The following is a 24,321-nucleotide window of genomic DNA, read 5'->3' as shown; positions in this document are numbered from 1 at the left end:
TAGATACTTTTGAATGAATCCAGTGCTCTGCACAGAGTAAGCGCTCAATAGATACTTTTGAATGAATCCAGTGCTCTGCACAGAGTAAGCGCTCAATAGATACTTTTGAATGAATCCAGTGCTCTGCACAGAGTAAGCGCTCAATAGATACTTTTGAATGAATCCAGTGCTCTGCACAGAGTAAGCGCTCAATAGATACGATTGAATGAATCCAGTGCTCTGCACAGAGTAAGCGCTCAATAGATACGATTGAATGAATCCAGTGCTCTGCACAGAGTAAGCGCTCAATAGATACTTTTGAATGAATCCAGTGCTCTGCACAGAGTAAGCGCTCAATAGATACTTTTGAATGAATCCAGTGCTCTGCACAGAGTAAGCGCTCAATAGATACTTTTGAACGAACTGAATGAATGAACTTGATTCTATTTATTGCCATTGTTCTTGTCCGTCTCCCCCGATTAGACTGGAAGCCCGTCAAAGGTCAGGAACTGTCTCCATCTGTTACCGCTTTGTCCATTCCAAGCGCTTTAGCCCGGTGCTCCGCACAGAGTCGGCGCTCAATAAATACTACGGAACGAACACCCTGACGGCCGGCGCCCGAGGGCAGTCGTTAGCCGCGCCCGGCAGGCGGCGCCGCAGGGGGAGGGTGGCGGTGTGAGCGCGGCGGGGGGGACGCTCTAGCCGGGGGGTGGGGAATCACCGAGGCGGAGGCCCCGCCCCCTTTTGGCGGCGGGGGCCAATGGGGGGTCGGAATGGGGCGGGGAGGCCACGCCCCCCGGATTGGCCCCGCCCCCCGCGCCTCCCTCCTCCCCCCGCCCCTCCGCGGAAGGCCCCGGATGTAGGTGTTGGGCCGCCGAGATGGCGGAGAGCGACTACGAGGCCGTGCTGTGCGTCAAGCCCGAGGTCCATGTCTACCGCATCCCCCCGCGGGCCACCAACCGGGGCTACAGGTGACGCCCCCAACCCCTTCTCCACAACCTCCATACCTGCCCCGCGCTCTCCTTATCATGCTGGGATGTGTTAAGCGCCTCCTCTGTGCAGAGCACTGCGCTAAGCGCTGGGGGAGACCCAGGCTCATCAGGTGGTCCCATAGGAGGCTCACCGTCTTCATCCCCATTTTGCAGATGAGGCCACTGAGGCGCAGAGAAGTGAAGTGATAATGTTGGGATGTGTTAAGCGCCTACTCTGTGCAGAGCACTGGTCTAAGCGCTGGGGGAGAGACGGGCTCATCAGGTGGTCCCATAGGAGGCTCACCGTCTTCATCCCCATTTTGCAGATGAGGCCACTGAGGCGCAGAGAAGTGAAGTGACAATCATAATGTTGGGATGTGTTAAGCGCCTACTCTGTGCAGAGCACTGGTCTAAGCGCTGGGGGAGAGACAGGCTCATCAGGTGGTCCCATAGGAGGCTCACCGTCTTCATCCCCATTTTGCAGATGAGGCCACTGAGGCGCAGAGAAGTGAAGTGACAATCATAATGTTGGGATGTGTTAAGCGCCTACTCTGCAGAGCACTGGTCTAAGCGCTGGGGGAGAGACAGGCTCATCAGGTGGTCCCATAGGAGGCTCACCGTCTTCATCCCCATTTTCCAGATGAGGTCACTGAGGCGCAGAGAAGTGAAGTAATAATACTGTTGGGATTTGTTAAGCGCTTACTCTGTGCAGAGCACTGTTCTAAGCGCTGGGGGAGGTCTAGGCTCATCAGGTGGTTCCACTTGGGGCTCAGTCTTCATCCCCATTTTGCAGATGAGGGAACTGAGGCCCAGAGAAGTGAAGTGATAATAATGTTGGTGTGTGTTAAGCGCTCACTGTGTGCAGAGCACTGTTCTAAGCGCTGGGGAGGTCCAGGCTCATCAGGTGGTCCCACTTGGGGCTCACAGTCTTCATCCCCATTTGACAGATGAGGTTACTGAGGCCCAGAGAAGTGAAGTGATAATAATAATGTTGGTGTGTGTTAAGCGCTCACTGTGTGCAGAGCACTGCTCTAAGCGCTGGGGTAGATACGGGGTTATCAGGTGGTCCCATGGGAGGCTCACAGTCGTCATCCCCATTTTATAGATGAGGGAACTGTGGCACAGAGAAGTGAAGTGGTAATAATAATGTTGGGATTTGTTAAGCTATGTGCAGAGCACTGTTCTAAACGCTGGGGGAGATACGGGGTCATCAGGTTGTCCCGCATGAGGCTCACAGTCTTCATCCCCATTTTACGTATGAGGTCACTGAGGTGCAGAGAAGTGAAGTAATAATACTGTTGGTAGTTGGAGAAGCAGCGTGGCTCAGTGGAAAGAGCACGGGCTTTGGAGTCAGGGCTCATGAGTTCGAATCCCAGCTCTGCCACGTGTCGGCTGTGTGACTGTGGGCAAGTCACTTAACTTCTCTGTGCCTCAGTTCCCTCATCTGTAAAATGGGGATTAAGACTGTGAGCCCCACGTGGGACAACCTGATTCCCCTATGTCTACCCCAGCGCTTAGAACAGTGCTCGGCACATTGTAAGCGCTTGACAAATACCAACATTATTATTATTATTATTTGTTAAGCGCTTACTCTGTGCAGAGAACTGCTCTGAGCGCTGGGGGAGTTACAGGGTCATCAGGTGGTCCCATGGGAGGCTCACATTAATCCTCATTTTACAGATGAGGTCACTGAGGCACAGAGAAGTGAAGTGACTTGCCCACAATCACAGCTGATGAGTGGCAGAGCCGGGATTCAAACCCATGACCTCTGACCCCCAAGCCCAGGCTCTTTCCACTGAGCCACGCTGCTTAGATGATGATTATCACCGTAGGAATGATGATAATGGCATTTCTTAAGCGCTTACTATGTGCCAAGCACTATTCTCAGCACTGGGGTGGGTACATGATAATAATGTTGACATCTGTTTAGCGCTTGCTTTGTGCCAAGCACTGCTCTAAGCGCTGGGGAGGATACAGAATAATCATGATAATGGTGGCATTTGTTAAGCGCTTGCTGTGTGCCAAGCACTGTTCTAAGCACTGGGGACGGTACATAATAATGGTGGCATTTGTTAAGCGCTTGCTGTGTGCCAAGCACTGTTCTAAGCACTGGGCAGGGTACATGATAATAATGGTGGCATTTGTTAAGTGCTTGCTGTGTGCCAAGCACTGTTCTAAGCACTGGGCATGATACATAATAATGGTGGCATTTGTTAAGCGCTTGCTGTGTGCCAAGCACTGTTCTAGGCACTGGGGAGGGTGCATAATAATCATAATAATGGTGGCATTTGTTAACGCTTGCTGTGTGCCAAGCACTGTTCTAAGCGCTGGGGAGGGTACATAATAATTCTGTTCAGTTTCTTCAGTCCTGTTTTACAGACGAAGAAACTGGGGCCCAGAGACGTGAAGCGACTTGCCCAAGGTCACACGGTAAGAGAAGCAGCGTGGCTTGGCGCAAAGAGCCCGGGCTTGGGACTCAGAGTTCGTGGGTTCTAATTCCGGCTCCACCTCTTGTCTGCTGTGTGATCTTGGGCAAGTCACTTCACCTCTCTAGTCCTCATTTCCCTCACCTGTAAAATGGCGATTAAGACTGTGAGCCCCACGGGGGACAACCTGATTACCTTGTGCCCACCTCAGTGCTTAGAACAGTGCTCTGCACATAGCACTTAATAAGTACTACCATTATTATTACTATTAGAGCAGGGGCAGAGCCAGGATTAGAACCCAGGCCCCCTGACTTCCAGACCCGCCTCTGTCCCCTAAGCCACCCCTTCCCTGCTAGCCACCCCCGGCCTGATCCCGCAGGCCTCCCCTGCTCCTTGGCCCCAGCATCCCGGAGAGGGTGGACCCAACTTTAATAATAACAATAGTTACAGTATTTGTTAAGTGCTCATTATGTGCCAAGCGCTGGGGTGGATGCAAGCTAATCGGCTTCACGGTCTTTAATCCCCATTTTGCAGATGAGGTAACTGAGGCCCAGAGACTAATAATAATAATAATGGTATTTGTTAATAATAATAATTGTGGTATTTGTTAAGCGCTTACTATGTGCAGAACACTGTTCTAAGCGCTGGGGTAGATACAGAGATCTCCTCCCTCCTCGCAAGTGCCACCCCCTCCACCTGCGCCTCGAACCCCATTCCCTCTCACCTTATTAAAACCATCGCCCCGCCCTCCTCCCTTCCTTAACTTCTATTTTTAACCACTCTATCTCCAAGGGCTCCTTCCCCTCTGCCTTCAAACATGCCCACGTCTCCCCCATCCTAAAAAAACCCACTCTTGACCCCACTTCCCCCTCCAGTTATAGCCCTATCTCCCTCCTACCCTTCCTTTCCAAAATCCTAGAATGAGTCGTCTACAATCGATGCTTAGAATTCCTTAACTCCCATTCTCTCCAAGACCCCCTCCGATCTGGCTTCCGTCCCCTCCACTCTACCGAGACTGCTCTCTCTAAGGTCACCCGTGACCTCCTCCTTGCCAAATCCAATGGCTCCTACTCCATTCTGATCCTCCTTGACCTCTCTGCTGCCTTTGACACTGTCGACCATCCCCTCCTCCTCCATACCTTATCTCACCTCGGCTTCACGGACTCCGTCCTCTCCCGGTTCTCCTCTTACCTCTCTGGCCGGTCATTCTCCGTCTCCTTCGCTGGCGCCTCCTCCCCCTCCCATCCTTTAATGGTTGGAGTTCCTCAAGGGTCAGTTCTCGGCCCTCTTCTGTTCTCCATCTACACTCACTCCCTCGGTGAACTCATTCGCTCTCACGGCTTTGATTACCATCTCTACGCAGATGACACGCAGATCTACATCTCCGCCCCTGTCCTCTCCCCCTCCCTTCGGGCTCGCATCTCCTCCCGCCTCCGGGTCGTCTCCACCTGGATGTCGGCCCGCCACCTAAAACTCAACGTGAGCGAGACCGAGCTCCTCATCTTCCCTCCCAAACCCGGTCCTCTCCCAGACTTCTCTATCACCGTCGATGGCACGACCGTCCTTCCCGTCTTTCGGGCCCACGATCTCGGTGTCATCTTTGACTCGTCTCTCTCGTTCACCCCACACATCCTATCCGTTACCGAGACCTGCCGGTTTCACCTTTACGATATCGCCGAGATCCGCCCTTTCCTCTCCACCCAAACGGCTACCTTACTGCGACGGGCTCTCGTTATATCCCGGCTAGACTACCGTGTCAGCCTTCTCTCTGACCTCCCTTCCTCCTCTCTCGCCCCGCTCCGGTCTATTCTTCACTCCGCTGCCCGGCTCATCTTCCTGCAGAAAAGATCTGGGCATGTCACTCCCCTTCTTAAACAACTCCAGTCGTTGCCTATCAACCTCCGCTCCAAACAAAAACTCCTCACTCTAGGCTTCGAGGCTCTCCATCACCTTGCCCCTTCCTACCTCTCCTCCCTTCTCTCTTTCTACCGCCCACCCCGCACGCTCCGCTCCTCCGCCGCCCACCTCCTCACCGTCCCTCGGTCTCGCTTATCCCGCCGTCGACCCCCGGGCCACGTCCTCCCGCGGTCCCGGACCGCCCTCCCTCCTCACCTCCGCCAAACTGATTCTCTTCCCCTCTTCAAAACCCTACTTAAAACTCACCTCCTCCGAGAGGCCTTCCCAGACTGAGCTCCTCTTCTCCCTCTACTCCCTCTACCACCCCCCCTTCACCTCTCTGCAGCTAAATCCTCTTTTCCCCCCTTTCCCTCTGCTCCTCCCCCTCTCCCTTCCCATCCCCTCAGCACTGTACTCGTTCGCTCAACTGTATATATTTTCATTATCCTATTTATTTTGTTAATGAAATGTACATCGCCTCGATTCTATTTAGTCGCCATTGTTTTTACAAGATGTTCTTCCCCTCGACTCTATTTATCGCCATTGTTTTTGTCTGTCCGTCTCCCCCCATTAGACCGTAAGCCCGTCAAACGGCAGGGACTGTCTCTATCTGTTGCCGACTTGTTCATTCCAAGTGCTTAGTACAGTGCTCTGCACATAGTAAGTGCTCAATAAATACTATTGAATGAATGAATACAGGGCAATCAGATTGTCCCACAAGGGACTCACATTTTTTATCCCCATTTTTACAGATAAGGTAACTGAGGCACAGAGAAGTTAAGTGACTTGCCCAAGGTCACACAGCAGACAAGTGGCGCAGCCGGGATTAGAACCAACGACCTCTGACTCCCAAGCACGGGCTCTTTCCACTAAGCCACGCTGCTTCTTGATAATTATGGTATTTGTTAAGCGCTTACTGTTGGCCAAGCACTGTTCCAAGTACTGAGCACTATGAAGTGACTCTTCCAAGGTCACACAGCGGGCGAGTGGCGGAGCCGGGATTAGAACCCACGCCCTCTGACTCCCAAGGCTCTTTCCACTTCCCCACCCTCCCTGTTCCGCCCAGCGCTCGGACCAGTGCCGTGCACATAGTAAGCCCTTAACAAATACCATCATTATTGTTGTTGTTATTTTCTTTGGGGAGAGGAGGGGACCTTCTTCCCTCCTCGCCCCTCGGTGGGCACAGCTGCCGCCCTCTGGCAGTTGGGCATCTGGCCCCTCTCCAAGCCTGGTGCCGTGGCTTGGCCTAACCCAAATCCGCGAGACCATTTCTAGGTCCATCGAACCCCGTGCGTCTCCTCCAACTGGAGCTCCAGCACACTTGGAAGATCAAGAACTCGAGAAGCAGCATAGCTCAGTGGAAAGAGCATGGGTTTGGGAGTCACAGGTCATGGGTTCGATTCCCGGATCTGCCACGTGTCAGCTGTGTGACTGTGGGCAAGACACTTCACTTCTCTATGCTTCAGTTACCTCATCTATAAAATGGGGTTTAAGTCTGTGAGCCTCACGTGGGACCACCTGATTACCCTGTATCTACCCCAGCGCTTAGAACAGTGCTCTGCACATAGCTTAACAAATACCAACATTATTATTATTATTATTATTATTATTATTATTAACAATGTCTTGTAAAATGAACCTTGAGAACAAAGCGCCCCGGGGAAAAACTAGTTAGGAGAGTTGCTTTTGCAAGGGGCCGGAGCCGTAGCCGTTACTGAGCTTTTCCGGCTTATCGAAGCGTTTGGGATTTGTCTCTAAAACTCTTGGATTACATAAACAGAGGTGGTGGTTATATAGAGAGAAGCAGCGTGGCTCAGTGGAAAGAGCCAGGGGTTGGGAGTCAGAAGTCATGGGTTTGAATCCCGGCTCTGCCACTTGTCAGCTGTGTGACTGTGGGCAAGTCACTTCACTTTTCTGGGCCTCAGTGACCTCATCTGGAAAATGGAGATTAACTGTGATCCTCACGTGGGACAACCTGATTACCCTGTATCTACCCCAGCGCTTATAACAATGCTCTGCACATAGTAAGCGCTTAACAAATACCAACATTATTATTATTATATGCTTACGGTGGGCCAAGCTCCAGTTGATCGAGTTAGAGACAAGCCCTGCCCGGTGGCCTGAGAGGATAAAAGCGGTCTTGTCGTGTGGATTATAAACTGCGTGAGCTGTCCGGAACAAACTGGAGGGAAAGAGGTGGAATCCTCTTCCTGCAGTTGAGCAAAATAAGCAGAAAACACAAATCCTTCTTTTGGCAGGGATCGTGCCTACCAATTCTGTTATATTGTACTTTCCCAAACACTTAGTCTAGTGATCTGCATACAGTAAGCGCCCAATACATACCCTTTTTTGATCGTGGGCAGGGAGCGTATCTACCAATTGTGTTATATTGAACGCTCCCAATTGCTTAGAACAGTATTCTGCATAGAGTAAATGCTGATAAATTCGATTGTTCGATCGATTGATTACGGACTGTCCAGGAGTTTCTTGTCAGGCAGCTGGAATCCTCTAGAGGAGGGAACCCCGGCCAGTCGGCTTGCACTAAATCTGGGACCAGAGAACCAGTCAGAGGGGGAGGACGGAGCCGTCCCTTCCATGTGGGTTCTCTGTTGGCTGGTTGCAGATGAATTGCTTTGGAAAGGATTTGGGAGTAAAGATTATATTAAGCTATGTGGAGATTCCCCTATTTGTCCAGGAATTGTTTCTAATCTTTGCATCCCTGTTGGTTAGAATCCTGGGCTAATGTGAATTTTTGGGGAAATGAAGTAACTATCTGACTTTTTGTTTACGCTGCTTTTTTCTCTGGTGTATTTCTGTCCCTCAGCTTCGTTCTGCTCCTCTGCTCACACTGGGATGGCTTTGGGTAAATACTATTTGTCCAGGAACTGTAGCCCCACTTCTACGGCCTGGAGCTTTGGTTAAAAAAAGATGTCTTCTGTCCATTCCAAAACTCTATCTGGTTCCTTATCAGAAGGGCAAGTTACCCCTATTAAAGGAACTGAAACTGAAACTAATGTGCGGAGGTTGAAAGTTCTGCATTTGTGTGGTCTAAGAAATACCCTGACATCAGGCCTCCTGGAACTTTCTGACATGGTTACACTCAGCATCTCACCAGACCATTCTGAAGAATCAAATTTGAAATGGGCACCCGAGCCCGGGAGTCAGAGAACCTGAGTTCTAATATTGGCCCCACTATATGTCTGCTGTGTGACTTTGGGCAAGTTACTTAACTTTTCTGGGCCTCAGTTATCTCGTCTCTAAAATGGGGATTGAGACTGAGGCCTGTAGGGGACAGGGTCTGTATCCAACCTGATAGTACAGTGCCTGATACATAGTAAGTGCTTAACAGATGCCTTAAAAAAAAGAAGTGACCCTCAAAAATTCATTTTGACTTTCCCGGTCCTCTTGGAAAAACCAGGTTGTCCTTTACCTGGGTCTTTCGTTGGAGTGGTGAAAATTGGAGTTAGCTTTTAAAAAAGTACACACGATTTTGCAATTACCGGAAGCCTGGGGATCCCCATTGCTTTTCTGCGGAGGGACACTGCAGATGTAAATTTAACTTGCCTCTTCATTAAATAGCTTCCTTTTCTTGTCTTTTGCCCGTTAATAATAATAACAGTACTAATTGAGCTATTTGCCGCACACTGTGCTAAGCTATGCTCTGGGGTAGATACAGTGCAGTCAGATGAGACAGAGTCCCTGTCCCACATGGGACTCACTGTCCAAGAAGGAGAGAGAACAAGCATTAAATCCCTGTTTCACCAGTGAGGAAACTGAGGTCCAGAGAAGGTAAGGGATTAGAACACAGATCTCCTTACAGGCAGTCCTGGGTTAGGACACAGTGTTTCTCAGATCTTTGTTTTATTTCCCTTAGAAACATAATTCTTCCCCTCTGTCCCTTTCCTCAGTAATAATTCCTCAGTGGGCCCCCCTCTTTCTTCTGACTCAGTGGGCCCCAACTTGGACCCAAAGGCCACTCCCCTACCACCTTTCGGAAAAGCTATGGGAGAGGAAACTAGAAGGCCCTACCAAAAAAAAAAAAAGAAAAAAAGAAGCAATCTCTAAAGTCTTTTAATGATGGTATTTGTTAATCGCTTACTATGTGCCAAGCACTGTTCTAAGCGCTGGGGGAGATACAAGGTAGGTTGTCCCCTGTGGTGCTCACAATCATCATCCACATTTTACAGATGAGGGAACTGAGGTCAGGAGAAATGAAGTGACTCGCCCAAAGTCACACAGCTGGCAAGCGGCGGAACCGGGATTAGAACCCATGATCTCTGACTCCCAGGCCCAGGCTCTTTCCGCTGAGCCACGTTGCCTCTCAGTTCCAGTTTTACAAAACAGTTCCATGCTGGCTTGGAAAAAGTTTCCCACATGTAGGAAACAGTATGGCCAAGAGGAAAGAGCACAGACTTGGGAGTCAGGGAACTTGAGATCTAATCCTGTCTCTGCTGATTGCTTGCTCTGTGACCTTGGGTAATTCACATAACATCTCTGTGCCTAAATTTCCTCAACTGTAAAATGAGGAGCAATACCTGTGCTTCCTCCTACTTAGACTTTGAGCCCCATGGCGGACAGGGTCTGTGTCTGACCTGATAAACTTGTATAATAATAACTGTCGGGAACTGGATGTGGCACTTTGGCATCTGGATGTGCATTTGTCCTGCAGGGCCGCAGAGTGGCAGCTGGACCAGCCGGCATGGAGTGGCCGCCTGCGGATAACATCTAAGGGGCAGATGGCTTACATCAAACTGGAAGACAAGACTTCAGGTAAAGGATGGGGAGGGCTCACCCTCCTAGAATTCCCCGTTGGTGGTGATGAAAGATCTACTCCCCATGGCCATCGGGGCTGCCCTTTCAGGGACCCCTCCCCTGCAGCCGGAGGGTTGGGAAGGCTAGGTGTAGCCTGCCCTTATTCCTCAGGATGATAGGCCACCGCCGTCTTCTGCCTGAAGTAGAGAAGCTTTTTCAAGAGGGCACCGACTCGTGTGGGTCTTTGGGCTAAACCGTCCGAGGAAATCACTAAATAAAGAGCCGACCTGCTAACCTTCCTGCTTCATGAAGTGGTCTCGATTGTGTGTGTGAGTCCAGCGGTTTCAAGTGGAGAATGTGCTAAAAAAGTATTGCCCTCTCAGAAATCCCCTGCATCTGCACCCATTTCCCTCCTCCAGTTCCACTCCCAACAGCCCGCGTGTGGGTTTCCTTTGCTCAGGAGCCCAAGCAGGCTGTCCCAGTTGCCAGGAATCCCCAGAGAATGGCAATCAGCACCCAGGAGGAACAGCAGAATCTATGGACACCAGCCTCGAATATCTGGCCTGACTGAAACTCGCCCGTTTCTGAGTTGGAAGGGATTTTTAGAGGACTTTTTGACCACTCTCCTCCCACAGTCAGGCCAAAACTACCCCCAGGAGGTGGGAGGGCCCAAGGGAGGTGGCGAACTCTTTAAAGTGTTTGTAAAGAGATTGGCCTCTTCACAGAGGATTTGTTGCTTTAACGGGAGGCCCGATTTGCATTTCCAGGTGCAATTTAGGACTCCCCTCTCCTACCTCAAGTCCAGTTTCAAAGGAAGAGGTCCCAGGGCAGGTGGCTCCCCACTGGTAAGGGAGGAGGAGCCAGAGGCCCTGAGCGGTGGTAACGGTTCAGGGGGAGGAAGCGCCGGAAAGGATTGTCAGTTGCCGATTCCTCATACCTGTTTCGATTGCCAGTTGCCGATTCCTTATACCTACTTCTGCTTCCAGGAGAACTTTTTGCCCAAGCCCCGATAGACCAGTTTCCTGGAACTGCCGTGGAGAACGTGACCGATTCCAGTAGATACTTTGTCATCCGGATTGAGGATGGAAGCGGTATGCAAGGCCAAGCTTCTTTCTCTGTGGAAAGCTGTTTTTCTTCTGCTCAAGAATTGGGATCTGATAGATTTTTTCCCCCACCTCAGGGCGCCGGGCATTTATTGGGGTCGGATTTGTCGACAGAGGCGATGCCTTTGACTTCAATGTAGCACTTCAAGACCACTTCAAGTGAGTGTTCCCCTCTATGTTTTGGATTTGCTCTTTGAAGAGGTACTCCGTTTTGAAAATGAGAAGACCGGGACCCAGAATGACAGTCCTTTGTCCCAGTATCAAATCAAATAGTAGCAGAGAGGCAGTAGAATCCAGGAGTTGGGGTTCCGGCAGCCCCCTCCACCCCAACTCTGCCCTTATTAGTAGTTGATTTAGCTTTCCCAGTCATAACATCCGATGAAATACCTCCATGAACTGAAACACCAGGTACCCCTCTTCTGTATGTGTTTAGCAGTAAAAAATCCCCATTTCCTTCTTCATGGACCGTAGGGAAGCCGGGGCTTGGGGAGGCAGCCTGCGGTGGGCTCCCTCATCTTCTCTCCCCACTCCTCCTTCCCCATCTGTCCTTTTTATCTTCCCTCCTCAGGTGGGTGAAACAACAGTCCGAGTTTGCAAAGCAAGCTCAGAACCCAGACCAGGGGCCCAAATTGGACCTGGGCTTCAAGGAGGGGCAGACCATCAAACTGAACATTGCGGTGAGTCTCCCACCTGTGCCTCTGCTCTGGATGCACAAAATCCATCCCCTTAAGATGAATTCATTCATGTTTATTGAGTGTTTATTGTGTGTAGAGCACCATACTAAGCGCTTGGGAAAGTACAATACAACAATAAACAGTGACATTCCCTGTCCGCAAACAGCTCACAGTCTAGAGGTGGGGAGACAGACAAATCAATAAAATTACAAATATATACAGAAGGATTAGGGGGCTGAGGGTGGTGGCGACGAGCAAAAGGGCAAGTCAGGGCAATGCAGAAGGAAGTGGGAGATGAGGAAAAGTGGGGCTTAGTCTGAGAAGGCCTTTAGAAAGAGATGTGTCTTCAATAAGGCTTTGAAGGTATGGAGAGTAATTGTCGGACTTGAGGAGGGAGGGCGTTCCAGACCATGGGTAGGACGTGGGCCAGGGGCTGGCGGCGAGACAGGCGAGATTGAGGCACAGTGAGAAAGTTAGCATTAGAGGAGCGAAGTATGCAGGCTGGGTTGTTGAAGGAGAGAAGTGAGGTGAGGCAGGATGGGGCAAGGTGATGGAGTGCTTTAAAGCCAGTCTAGAAGGAGAGACAGACATTAATATAAATGATGATGATGGTATATGTTAAGCATTTACTATGTGCCATGCACTGTTCTAAGCACTGGGGTGGATACAAGGTAATCAGATTGTCCCACGTGGGGCTCACAGTCTTACTCCCCATTTTACAGATGAGGGAACTGAGGCCCAGAGAAATGAAGTGGCTTGCCCAAGGTCACACAGCAGACAAGTGGCGGAGCCAGAATTAGAACCCACTTCCTCCGACTCCCAAGCCCGTGCTCTTGCCACTAGGCCATGCCGCTTTTTGCAGATGATGTACAAATGCTAGATATGTATATAAGGCTGATGAAGCTCTCTGAGGGCTTAACAGTCTTCCTCCTCAGCACCGTCACGGTCACCCCCGACCCCTCTGCCGAGAATGGTCTATAAATGGGGAACGTTTGCCCACCGAGATGGCTTTCGGTCATTGACCATAGTTTGGCTGTGGTAGTCTAGTCCTCTAGATTGTAAGCTCACTGCGGGCAGGGAGTGTATCTGTTGTATTGTTATATTGTACTCTCCTAAGCGCTTAGTACAGTGGTCTACACCCAGTAAGTGCTCAATAAATACCACTGACTTACTGATTTGTAGAATTGTTCCTGAACAGTCGTATTCAAGGGACACTTCCTTCATGAGCTCTCTCCCCAGAAATCAAATCAGCTAGAGTGGGGACTTGTGTATAGCTGCTTCAGACAGGAGCTTGTGATCAGACCTGTGGAAAAAAAAGGCCAAGGCCATTTTCTTATCAGAATGTAACAGAAGGAAAAAGCTGCCAGGAACAGAGGATAAGCTCCTGCTTAACCCATCAATCAATCCATAGTATTTATCTAGAGCTTACCGTGTGCAGAACACTGCACTGAGCCCTCTGGAGAGTACAGTATAACACAGTTGGGAGACGCATTCCCTGCCCAAAACGGGCTTAAAGCCTAGATGGGGACTTGAAGCATAGAGCGGCTTATAACCTAAATGGTAATCTACTTGTCCAGTTCGAACACACTTTACGCAGCTCTTATCAGACCCGCACCATACTATTGCCTCTTGAATTTGTTTTCCCGATAAGTGGGTTTTCTTGCTTTCTGTAACCCAAGCTGCAAGGGCTTGGGGGGTGACGGTGGTGGTTTTCCCATTTCATTTGGAGCTGACTTTCAATACAGTGTATTTGACAGGCTGCTCCCTGTAATGAAGGGAGCCATGTTGAACAGGAAATTTTGAAAAGGCTATTCGTGTTGTGTGCTCTGCACAGAGTAAGTGCTCAATAAATACCTCTGATTGATTGAAAGGGTTGGTCCCCAGTGTCAGGAGCAGGTGAGAGGTCAAGGTGAATAAGGATGAATAGAGTCCATCGGATTTGGCAAGGAGGAGGTCATTGATGTCTTTGGAAAGGGAAGTTTAAGGAGAGTGGAAGAGGCAGAAGGCAGACTGCAGAGGGTCAAAAAGGGAGCTAGAAGAGAGGCGGAGGCAGTGGGACTGAAGACTTAATTTGAAGAGTTTGGACAGGAAGGGTAGGAGAGAAATGGGGTCACAGTGGGAAGGAACAGTGGAGTCAAGGGAAGGTCTTTTTTAGATACAGAAGCAGTGTGGCCTAATGGAAAGAGCATGGACCTGGGAGCCAGAGGAAAGGGGTTCTAATCCCGACTCCACCATTTGTCTGCTATGTGACCTTGGGCAAGTCACTTAACTTCTCTGTGCCTCAGTTACCTCACCTGTAAAATGGGGATTAAGACCGTGAGCCGCTTGCGGGACATGAACTGTGTCCAACCTGATTTAACTTGTGTCTACTCCGGCGCTCGGGATTGTGCTTGGCACTTAGTAAGCGCTTAATAAATGCCATTAAGATATAAAAAGAAATAGGAGATTCGAGGGCATCTTTGAAAACAAAGGAGCAAAAGCCAGTGGACTGCAAACAGTTGTAGGCGGTGATGAGTGAGGGAGCAAATGTTTTAATAAGGAGCAATGGGATGGGGTCACGGGCACAGGGAGAGGAGGCAGATTTCGAAAGAAGACTTTGTAGGTGCTGTCGATAGATACTACTGATTAATTGTTATGGCCTAGAATTAATCAATCATTGGTATTTATTGAGTGCTTACTGTGTGCTGAGCACTTTACTAAGTGCTTGGGAGAGGACAGTGCAACAGAGTCATAGACTCTGCTCACAAGGAGCTTGCAGTTTTGATGGGGAGATAGAAGTTAAAATAAATTTTGTGCATAGATTATATACATAAGTGCTGTGGGGCGGAGGGTGGGGTGAATATCCAGTGCTTACAGGGGGGTAATTCAAATAATAATGTTTCTTAAGTGCTTACTGTGTGCGAGAAGCAGCATGGCTCAGTGGAAAGACCCCGGGCTTGGGAGTCAGAGGTCATGGGTTCTAATCCCCATTCTGCCACTTGTCAGCTGTGTGACCTTGAGTAAGTCACTTCACTTCTTTGTGCCTCCGTTCCCTCATCTGTAAAATGGGGATGAAGACTGTGAGCCCTATCAGGACAACCTGATTACCTTGTAGGTACCCCGGCGCTTAGAAGAGTGCTTGACACATAGTAAGTGCTTAACAAATACCACCATTATTATTATTATTATTATTATTGTAAGTGCTAGGGTAGATTCAAGGTATGTTGGATGGAGTCCCTGTCCCACATGGGGCTCACACTCTTAATCCCCATTTTACGGATGAGGTAACTGAGGCTCAGAGACGTGAAGTGACTTGCCCACAGTCACAGAGCAGACATACGGCAGAGCTGGGACGAGAACCCATAACCGTCTGACTCCCGGGCCTGTGCTCTATCCACTGTCTCTGTGCTCTATCTATCTCTATCCGCTGCTTCTCCGGGTACAGATCCAAGTGAATTGGAGAGTGAGAAGGGGAAATGAGGACATAGAGAAGGCTTCTTGAAGGAAATGTGATTTTAATAAGGCTTCCCTTTCCCCTTCCCCTTTAGTAAGACTAACCCTTCTGGAAATGCTACCAAATCTTGGTTTTGCTGCCACTGCCCTCTCCTGGTTCTCTGGCTGCTCCCTTTCAGTCATTTTTACAGGCTCCTCCTCTGCCTCCCACCCCCTAACTGTGGGAGTCCCTCAGGGCTCAATTCTGGTCCCCTTCTATTCTCCATCTACACCCACTCCTTTGGAGAACTCATTCAATCCCACAGCTTCAACTGTGCATCTTTATGTCGAGGTAGATCTCCAGTCCCAGTCTCTCCCCTTCCCTGCAATCTCACATTTCTCCTGCCCTCAGGGTATCTCTTCCTGGATGTCCTGTTGTCACCTCCAACTAAACATGTCCAGAATTGCACTTCTCATAATAATAATAATGATGGCATTTGTTAAGCACTTATTGTGTGCCAAGCATTGTTCTAAGTGCTGGGGTAGATACAAGGTAATCAGGTTGTCCCACGTGGGGCTCACAGTCTTAATCCCCGTTTTCCAGATGAGGTAACTGAGGCACAGAGAAGTGAAGTGATTTGCCCAACATCACACAGCTGACAAGTGGCGGAGCCGGGATTAGAACACATGACCTCTGACTCCCGAGCCCGTGCTCTTTCCACTGAGTCATGCTGCTTATCATCTTCCCTCCCAAACTCTCTTCTCCCCCTCCAGCCTTTCTCATCACTGTAGGTACTACCACCATCCTTCCTGTCTCTCAAGCATGCAACTTTGGCATTCCCCTCGACTCATCTCTCACCTTTAAATCACTTATTCAGGCAGTCGCTAAATCTTCACTCTAATGCCATCCTTGCTCTCGTCTCTCTTACCTTCAATCCTTTCCTCACCCCCTCCTTCCTGCCTGGAACTTCCCCTACATATCTAGCAGACTACACTCTCCCCATCTTCAAAGTCTTACTGAAATCATCTCTCCTCCAGGAAGTCTTCCCAGACTAAGCCCTCCTTCCCCCACCCTTATTTTCCCTCTCTACTGCCTTTCCCACCCCCTAAAACACTGGATTTAGGTACATATCCTTATATGCAGTTGCTTCCCTTCCCTTTAATTTATTTTAATGTCTGCCTCATCCATTAAGCTGTAAGCTCCTTGAGGGCAGGGATTTTGTCTATCAACTGTATTGTAGTTTCCCAAGCACTAGTACAGTGCTGTGCACAAAGTGCTCAATAAATACCCTTGATTGATCTAAGGGCTTGGGAGAATACTAATATTTGTGGTATTTAAGTGCTTACTATGTGCCAAGCACCATTCTAAGCGCTGAGGTAAATACAAGGTAATTAGGTGGGCACAGTCCCTGTCCCACATGGGGCTCATGCTCTTGATCCCCATTTTACAGATGAGGTAACTGTGAAGTGAAGTGACTTGCCCAAGGTCACGTAGCAGACACGTGGCAGAACTGGGATTAGAGCCCATGTCCTCTGACTCCCAGGTCCGTACTCTTTCCTCTAGGCCACGTTGCTCCTGACTAAGTGGCGAATAAAATAAAGTGAATCAAAGAGGTTACAGTCTAATCTGGAGCCTGGCAGGCACAAACCATCAGCACATAGTTGGAACAGGAAAAAGAAGCAATAGCAGTTGAAAGAAGTGCATATGGTTAAATAGATGTGTGATTTAATATAGGTCAAGAATATGTGCTAAGGGTAGGTGAATAGTTTTAATAAACTTTAAAGTTAAGGGAGGCAGAGGTTTGGGCATGAAATGTGAAGGTAGAGCATAATGGGGTAGACCTGGAAGAGACACGATTTCAGGAGGACTCTGAAGGTGGGGCGAGCTGGGGTCTGGTAGACACAGCACAGTGTGTACAGCACTTTTATACATATCTCTAATTTCTCTATTTATATTAATGTCTGTCTCCCGCTCTAGACTGTGAGCTCGTTGCGGGCAGGAATGTGTCTGTTGTTATAGTGTACTCTCCCAAAGGCTTCGTACAGTGTGTGGCACACAGTAAGCCCTCAGTAAATACATTTGAATGAATCTGAAGGAGAAGGGAGTTCCATGCAGGAGGAAGAGTATTAGCAAGGGGGTAGGAGACAGGAGAGTTGGGAAGTCATAATCCTTAGGCTCACTTAGCGAGGGATGAAGAGTTCGCGCCTGGGCGAAGTGGGAGAAGAGAACTGATAGGAAATATTAATAGTAATTTTATTTATTAAGGGTCTATTGTGTGCAGAGCACTGAATTAAGTGCTGAGGGAAAAAAACAGTGCATGGGTGAGAATTAGACCCAGTTCCTGGCCCTCCCAGGTGCTCACAATCCCGGTCAGAATACGACATGGTGGGGTTAAGTGACAGACTTGGTAGGAAAGGTGAAATAGTATAAGTAACCTAAAAGGCACAGCTCAGAGTCTGAGGAGTCTGATGGTAACGGGGAGGGGTCGGGTCCTCCTCAGGCTGCAGCCGCCCCGGTCCTCCGGTACCCAGTCAGAACCGAACCTCCCCGATGTCTTAAGGGCCGCGTGCTGCTGCTGCTTCAGCTGCAGTCCCTCACAGCCTCGCATGCACCGGGAGGTAAGGAGAGAGCTGATGGGGTGCCTCAAGGCCAGCGGGCTGGAGTTTCTGCTCGAGGTGGAGAGAACTACGTTGCCAAGAGAGTCTGCTGAGAAGCGTCTGTCACCCCTTTTAGTCTGTAAACTTGTTGTGGGCAGGGAATGTGTCTGCTTATTGTTGTATTGTACTCTCCCAAGTACTCTACGCACGGTAAGCGCTCAGTAAATACGATTGAATGAATGAATGAGTGAAAGTGAGCAGGGCAGCAGAGTGGAGTACAGACTGGAGAGAAAGAGACCAGTGAGGAGGTGAACACTGCCGTCTTGCTCTGAGGTGATCAGCATGCTGGTCGTTGGAACGGAGATGAAGGGACAGAGCCAAGTATTGTGGAGGGAAAATCAGTAGGATTTAGTGACAGACTGACTCAGTGTGTGATGTTGGTTTTGTTTGTTTTTTCTTTTTAATGGTATTTAAGTGCTTTCTGTGTATCAAGCACTGTATTAGTGCTGGGGTAGATACAAGATCATCAAGTTGGACACAATCCACGTCCCATATGGGGCTCACGGCCTTTTTTTTTTTTCCTTACAGTATTATGTTAAGCACTCCCAGTGCCCCAGATGCTGTACTAAGTGCTAGGGTAGATACAAGCTAATCAGTTTGGAGAACACAGTCCATGTCCCAATGTGGGGCTCCCAGTCTTAATCCCTATTTTGCAGGTGAGGAAACTGAGGCACAGAGAAGTTAAATGACTTGCCCAGGGTCACACAGCAGACAAATGGCAGAGCCAGGATTAGAAGCCAGATCCTCTGACTTTTTCCCACTGGGCCAGGGTACTTCTCAGTTGAGTTGAAAGGCAATGATGAGTCAAGGACGATAGTAAGACAGCAGGCTTGTGGAGCGGAAGGATGGAGTTGTGAGTGACTGTAGTGTTGAAGCCAGGAGGAGGGGTGGATGTGGGAAGGAGGAGGAATGGGTTTGGCCTATTACCAAAAATCATGTCAACGGTTTCCCCTGGAGCAGAGTGGTGGATTGTGGAAATGAGGTGAAGGAAACAAACTCGGAGTGCTAAGGGCAACAAGTAAATAGTTTTGGAGGCAAGTCTGTGTGTGTGAGCCATATTTATTGAGCGTCTACTGTGTGCAGAGCACTATAGTAAGCAGTTGGGAGAGTACAGTATAACAAGGAGAGACACATTCCCTGCCCATATCGAGTTCATGGTCTAGAGGGGGAGACAGAGATTAAGTAAATAATTTACAGATTTGTAAAAAAGTGCTGTGGGACTGGGAGGAGGGATAAATAAAGGGAGCAAGTCAGGGCGAGGCAGAAGGGAGTGGAAAAAGAGGAAAGGAGGGCTTAGTCAGGGAAGGCCTCTTGGAGAAGATGTGCCATCAATAAGACTTTGAAGTGAGGGAGAGTAATTGTCTGTTAGATATGAGGCAGGAGGGCATTCCAGGCCAGAGGCAGAACGCCGACAAGAGTTTGGTGGTGAGATAGACGAGGTTGAGGTGCAGTGAGAAGGTTAGCATTAGAGGAGTGAAGTGTGCGGGTTGGGTTGTAGTACAGAGTAGCGACGTGAGATAGGAGGGGCCAAGGTGATCGAATATCCTGAGCCCTTTCTGGGAAGTCACGTATCCTCCTTGCCAAGCAGCCGTTTCTTTCTCTTTTTCCCCATTGTAGTTCTGGTAAGGAAGTGAAATGACTGTCGATCCCCTGAGGTTGGCCCGGTAGGTGTGTAGGAGGATGGAACTCAGGGCATGTTCCAGAACCCAACCCCGAGTTGATGTAATTCTGCTCTTCCCTTCAGAACATGAAGAAGAAGGAGGGACCCGCCGCGGGTGCTAAGTCTCGGCCGGCCAGCACGGGGATGGCGAGCTTGCTGCCTCCTCCTCCCGGCGGAGGGAAGTCTCCTGCTCTGATCCCTCCCTCTGGAGAGCAGCTTCTGCCAGGCCTGGCCCAGACCTGCCCAGAAAGCACTCCCACAACAGGTCAGTGCCCACCTGGGAATTTGGCTAGTCTCTGCTTCTGGGCTGTTAGGCCTCTTCATGGCCGCTGGTGAGGAAGCGCAAGTTATCTCTGCCCAGAGGGCCCGGCCCGGGAGCCCAGGCCCGACAGGGTGGTTTAGTTGAGAAGGATGGTCCTCTTCCCTGAAGAACTTGAGGAGAGACTGCTCTGGGGTTCCCACCCAGGCCGAGGGAACTATAGTGAGCAGATGGAGTCCCGGAGCGCGAGGGGACCGCAGAGATGTGCTGGGCACCGGCGTTGGCCATCGTGGTGCCGCCTCATTTCCATTCCCCACTCGACGTCATCAGGTCAGCCCTGGGCACCTCTGCCTCTTCCCTGGGCCGCTGGGCTGACTCCTGCCAGGGTTCCAGGCATAAGGAAATCCAACCCAACCAAGAGACTCCTTTCCCAGTTTTCGTAACGGAAACTTCCCCAGGTGAACTTCCAGTTCCGTGTCTGTATTGTAGTGGTTGCAGAGAGGCTGGAGTAGGTGGTGATTAGAGGGGCAGGAACAGCAGTTCTCCAGTGGTTAGTTGGCTGGCTAGAGGGAGAACAGAAGGAAACACGCACAAAAGGATGATGGCGTCATGACGAGGACCAGGAGAGTGGGGAAAGAACGCCAAGGGAGGGAATATGGCACTTACCTACCTCTGATATATAGCTCTCTTTTCTCTCTCCTTCACCTGGAATTTTGCATCCTAGATGCCACTTTGCCTTGGCCACCCCCGAGTACCTCTGCTGCCGCCTCGACCGACATCTGGGGTGACTTTGCCAAAGCTTCAGGGTAAGAAAGACTATGGTTTGCTTGCTTCTGCTCTACATAGGAATATCGCACTTGTTTGTTCCTCATAGTGCGTGTGTGGAAGGGGGTCCCAGAGCCCACTGCCTTTGGGGAGAATCCAGGCCTGAAACGGTGGGTGTTGGAATGAGTGGCTTACTCCCTAGCTGTACTACTAGTGTGGACCCCCCACTTTTTGTGATAAAAGCGATCCCTATCTAGCAGACCAAAGTCACTGCTCTTTCAACAAAGAGAGCGGACGATCGACTGTATGTATCGAAAACTAAGTTACATACAGAGCACTGTACTTAGAAATTGCAAAGTGCTTAGAACAGTGCTCTGTACACAATAAGCACTCAGTAAATACCACTGCTTGATGACTGATTGATTAATTGAAAGAAGGGATATTTCTTAGTCTCGAGGATTTGGTAGGATTAAAGTGTAACCCAGAACTTGGCAGTGTTTTAACTTTTTCACTGTCAATAAATCTGGGACCACCTAAGCAGAGTGTTTACTGTTCTGCATAATGATTTGGCCAGAGAGGCAGGGAGAGAAAGAGAAAGGTTGACAGAACGAGAGAGAGAGTGATATGAAGAGAGAGATGGAAAGAGAGATGGCTGGGGTGGAGAGAGGGAGAGAGAGATGAAGAGAAAAAGTGAGAGGTAGAATCATAGAGATGAAGAGAAAAAGTGAGAGGTAAAGTCATAGTGTTAGGCAGACTGGAAGACCCAGACTGGGAAGGAAACTGACGCACAGACCATTCAATCAATCAATCAATCGGGTATTTAGTGAGCACTTCCTCGGTGTAGAGCACTGCACTAGCTCTGTGAGAAATTACAGTGCAGGGGTTGGATGACACATTCCCTGCCCACAATAAGCTTATAGTCAAGAGGAGGACCAAAAGTAGGAGATGGCAAAAGTATTTTCAAATACCACAAAAGTTTTCTGGCTTTCTGCTGGCTCTTCATTCAGAGCCTCATTTTTAAAAGGCTCCTCACCAAAGTGTTAGCGGACTTGTTTAGCTCACAGGTTCTCATTTCGTTGGCCCCATCCTGAACTTGCTCCGTGACTTCCTACAGCCCTTCGCCCCACTCTGTTTCACATGACACCCCTTGACCAATTCCTTGGAGAAAGAAAATAGTCTGCGACACGTTCTGAACTCTTTGCTGATTGGCGTTCGAAACAAAAAAGGCAGCGACTTTTTTAAATGCTTCCGCCCCTCCAAATGGAGAGGGAAACCCACCTTTGCCTGTTTTAAGAATGTCTTTAAATGATGTCTTTTTCAGATCAACTTCTAACCAGACTCAGCAGAGCACAAGCTGGGTCCAGTTCTAGACTGGGCACAAGTTCCACTTTCCCCTGCGTGAATGTGAGGGAAGACGCCTCTTCTCTTCACTGCGGACCAAAGGATGGAGGAAGCCACACTCCCCGGCCTCCGTGTTTAAAGCCAGAACCTCCTCTCTCCCCTCAGTTTCCACCCCAACATTTCCTTGACTTTTGTTGTTTGATTGGGCATTACAGAAAGTGGCTGATACCAAAGCACAAGGGGTCCAGGATCCAAATGCTGAAATCAGAGCCCACGGGGGCCGGAGTGGGACAGATGACTTTCTTCGCCGGGTCTGTATTTCATTTTCCTTTTTCAGTTCGGAGATCCTAAAATTTCTGGGCCTGAAACTCTGATTTCAGCACTTGAATCTAGGGGGACAAATTCCAAAGGCAGAATTGGGGCCGGGGGAAGGAAGGGGAAATATATATATATATATGCCACTTCACTCCATACCAGTACTCTGCAGTGTTTACATTTTTAAGTAACCCCAATTCTGAGGGTGAGTGTGGCTTTGGTATTTTTTTCCCCTCCTCTCTTCCTCTCCACCTACTCTTGGCACTTAAAAGAGTTGAAGTGCTCTCCCTGGGAGGGCTGCTGAAGGCGTCAGAGAAACCGGGAGCAGGAGGGGCGCCCAAAGACCACAGTGCCTTTACATCCCGTTTTATATTTGCTCGCCGATAACGCTAACCTGCACAAGCACAAAACGCACAAGCAATAGGAATCAACCAGAGCAGCCCCGCCCAGTTAGGGCATCTGAAGGACCAAACCTCTGCCACCACAACTGCCCGTTTCAGTGCGCCTTCGGCTGGGGAATGGAAGCCTGCCCACTTGGAAAGGTCTGTGAGCTGGGCCACCGGCAAATGTGTGGGTGAGGCAGGAGGAGGTGGTTGGCAGTCGGGAGCTGAGCGAATAGGCAGCCGATGGGTGTGAAGGAGGTGGCCGCCTGCCTCGTGTTCTGGGTTGTGCCATCAACACCTGCCAATGAGTTGGGTTTCCCCTTTGTGGTTTCCAAAGTGCCTTGTTGACTGAAGACAACCTCTAATCTCCTTTCTTCCGCAGGGTGGGTGAGGAGAATGAAAGGTAGGCAGCTCAGAGTGCAGAAGTAAGATACTGATTGCCCAGACTACTGGTTTTTCTGGAATGATTGTGTCTGAGCAAGACTTTGAAAAACTCTTCTGTAGTCATCCAAATGCTTTAGCTTGAAATATTTTATTACAGAGAGGATAGAGACCACCCTGAAAGCTGACAAGAGTCTTTTTTATGTGATTGCTTTTAAGATTTCTTTCCTTTTTCTACAAAAAAAAAAGTGTGCTTGCATCTATTTATATCAAGGGTGAAGGCATTTTTAATCGCTTGAAGTCTTGCTTACCCTTACCCGCTCTTTTGTGCAACTGGAAGATGAGGAGATCGTTTTCAGATCAAAACACCTAAGAGTTTATGCGTGTGCGAACTCTGCACCAGCATTTTCAAGGACCTAGAACAAACAGGTCTTTGATGTACAAAGTAAACACAGCAGCTCAGATGAGAATAAACTGATGTTTGGATGAATGTTGTGTTTGGAGGTTGTGGTGCTCTACCTTTCAGTCCCTCAGGAGCAGCTGTGCCCAGAGGGCAGAGGCCCCAAAGAATGATGATCCCAGTCCTCCTTTTCAGAGTCTGAGAATCCAGGCCTAAACCCTCACCTTGATTTGGAACCCCTGAGGGGATGAGCTGAGGCTTTAATGATTTTCTTGTAATGACCCCAGTGCTTTGTAAGTGCTTCATCAAAATTTGTAGTAATGATTTAAAAAAAAAATCCAGTTTGGGAGAAGCAAAGCTCTTTCCATCCCGATGTAATTTGGGATGGGCCAAGTTATTCTACCAAACCAGATGTTAAAGACCTCGTGTCATGAGAAGGATCCCAGGCCTGGGAGTCAGAGGACCTGGGTTCTAATCCCAGCTCTGACACACATCTGCTGTGTGACTTTGGGCAAGTCACTGAATTTCTCTGGGCCTCAGTAAAATGGGGATTAAGACCGTGAGGCCCGGACTGTGAGACTTGGACTGTGACCAACCTGAATAGTTTGTATCTTTCTACCCTAATGCTTAGAACAGTGCCTGGCACTTAGTAAGCGCTTCACCAGTGCCATTAGAAAATCAAACAAGCAAACAAAAAAATAAAGACCTGGAATTGGAGCCCTCATCTGAACTCACAGAGATGTAAATGTTTACGGGTTATTTGAATACTTGTTAGAGTAATTCAGACATCACCCCCATAGGTGACAAACTAAATTCCTCTTGACTTTCCAAGCCAGAGGGTCTCAGGGATTCCCTTGAATCTGTGCAATTCTTCTGGGAGACATCGCAGATGGAGGAGAGGGAGCAGGATGGGGAGAGGAGGGCTTCTAATTCCAGAGCACTCAGTT

The 24,321-nt window shown here is 49.3% G+C and overlaps 1 protein-coding gene across 1 annotated transcript; it reads left to right on the top strand.

Annotated features, from left to right (window-relative positions):
- The first annotated feature begins 827 nt into the window (after positions 1–827).
- NECAP2 (NECAP endocytosis associated 2) lies at positions 828–23,464 on the top strand. Its single transcript, XM_029066571.2, has 8 exons — positions 828–950; positions 9,942–10,042; positions 11,011–11,115; positions 11,205–11,286; positions 11,696–11,804; positions 19,615–19,795; positions 20,514–20,595; positions 21,876–23,464. The coding sequence occupies exons 1-8, from the start codon at positions 859–861 to the stop codon at positions 21,922–21,924; spliced, it is 801 nt and encodes a 266-aa protein (XP_028922404.1). The 5' UTR covers positions 828–858; the 3' UTR covers positions 21,925–23,464.
- Positions 23,465–24,321: the final 857 nt, after the last annotated feature.

This window comes from Ornithorhynchus anatinus, chromosome 5 (assembly GCF_004115215.2).
Source record: "Ornithorhynchus anatinus isolate Pmale09 chromosome 5, mOrnAna1.pri.v4, whole genome shotgun sequence".
Lineage (NCBI taxonomy): Eukaryota > Metazoa > Chordata > Mammalia > Monotremata > Ornithorhynchidae > Ornithorhynchus > Ornithorhynchus anatinus.
Note: the sequence above shows the minus strand (reverse complement) of the source record. Positions and strands in the feature narration are given on the sequence as shown.

What these genes read in the sequence shown, in the direction of transcription:
- NECAP2 (XM_029066571.2), top strand. Translation starts at nt 859, where the DNA reads ATGGCGGAGAGCGACTACGAGGCCGTGCTGTGCGTCAAGCCCGAGGTC. An exon ending in ACTGGAAGACAAGACTTCAG is followed by an intron (nt 10,043 to 11,010) that starts GTAAAGGATGGG and finishes TTCTGCTTCCAG; the next exon opens with GAGAACTTTTTGCCCAAGCC. An exon ending in GACTTTGCCAAAGCTTCAGG is followed by an intron (nt 20,596 to 21,875) that starts GTAAGAAAGACT and finishes TGTCTTTTTCAG; the next exon opens with ATCAACTTCTAACCAGACTC.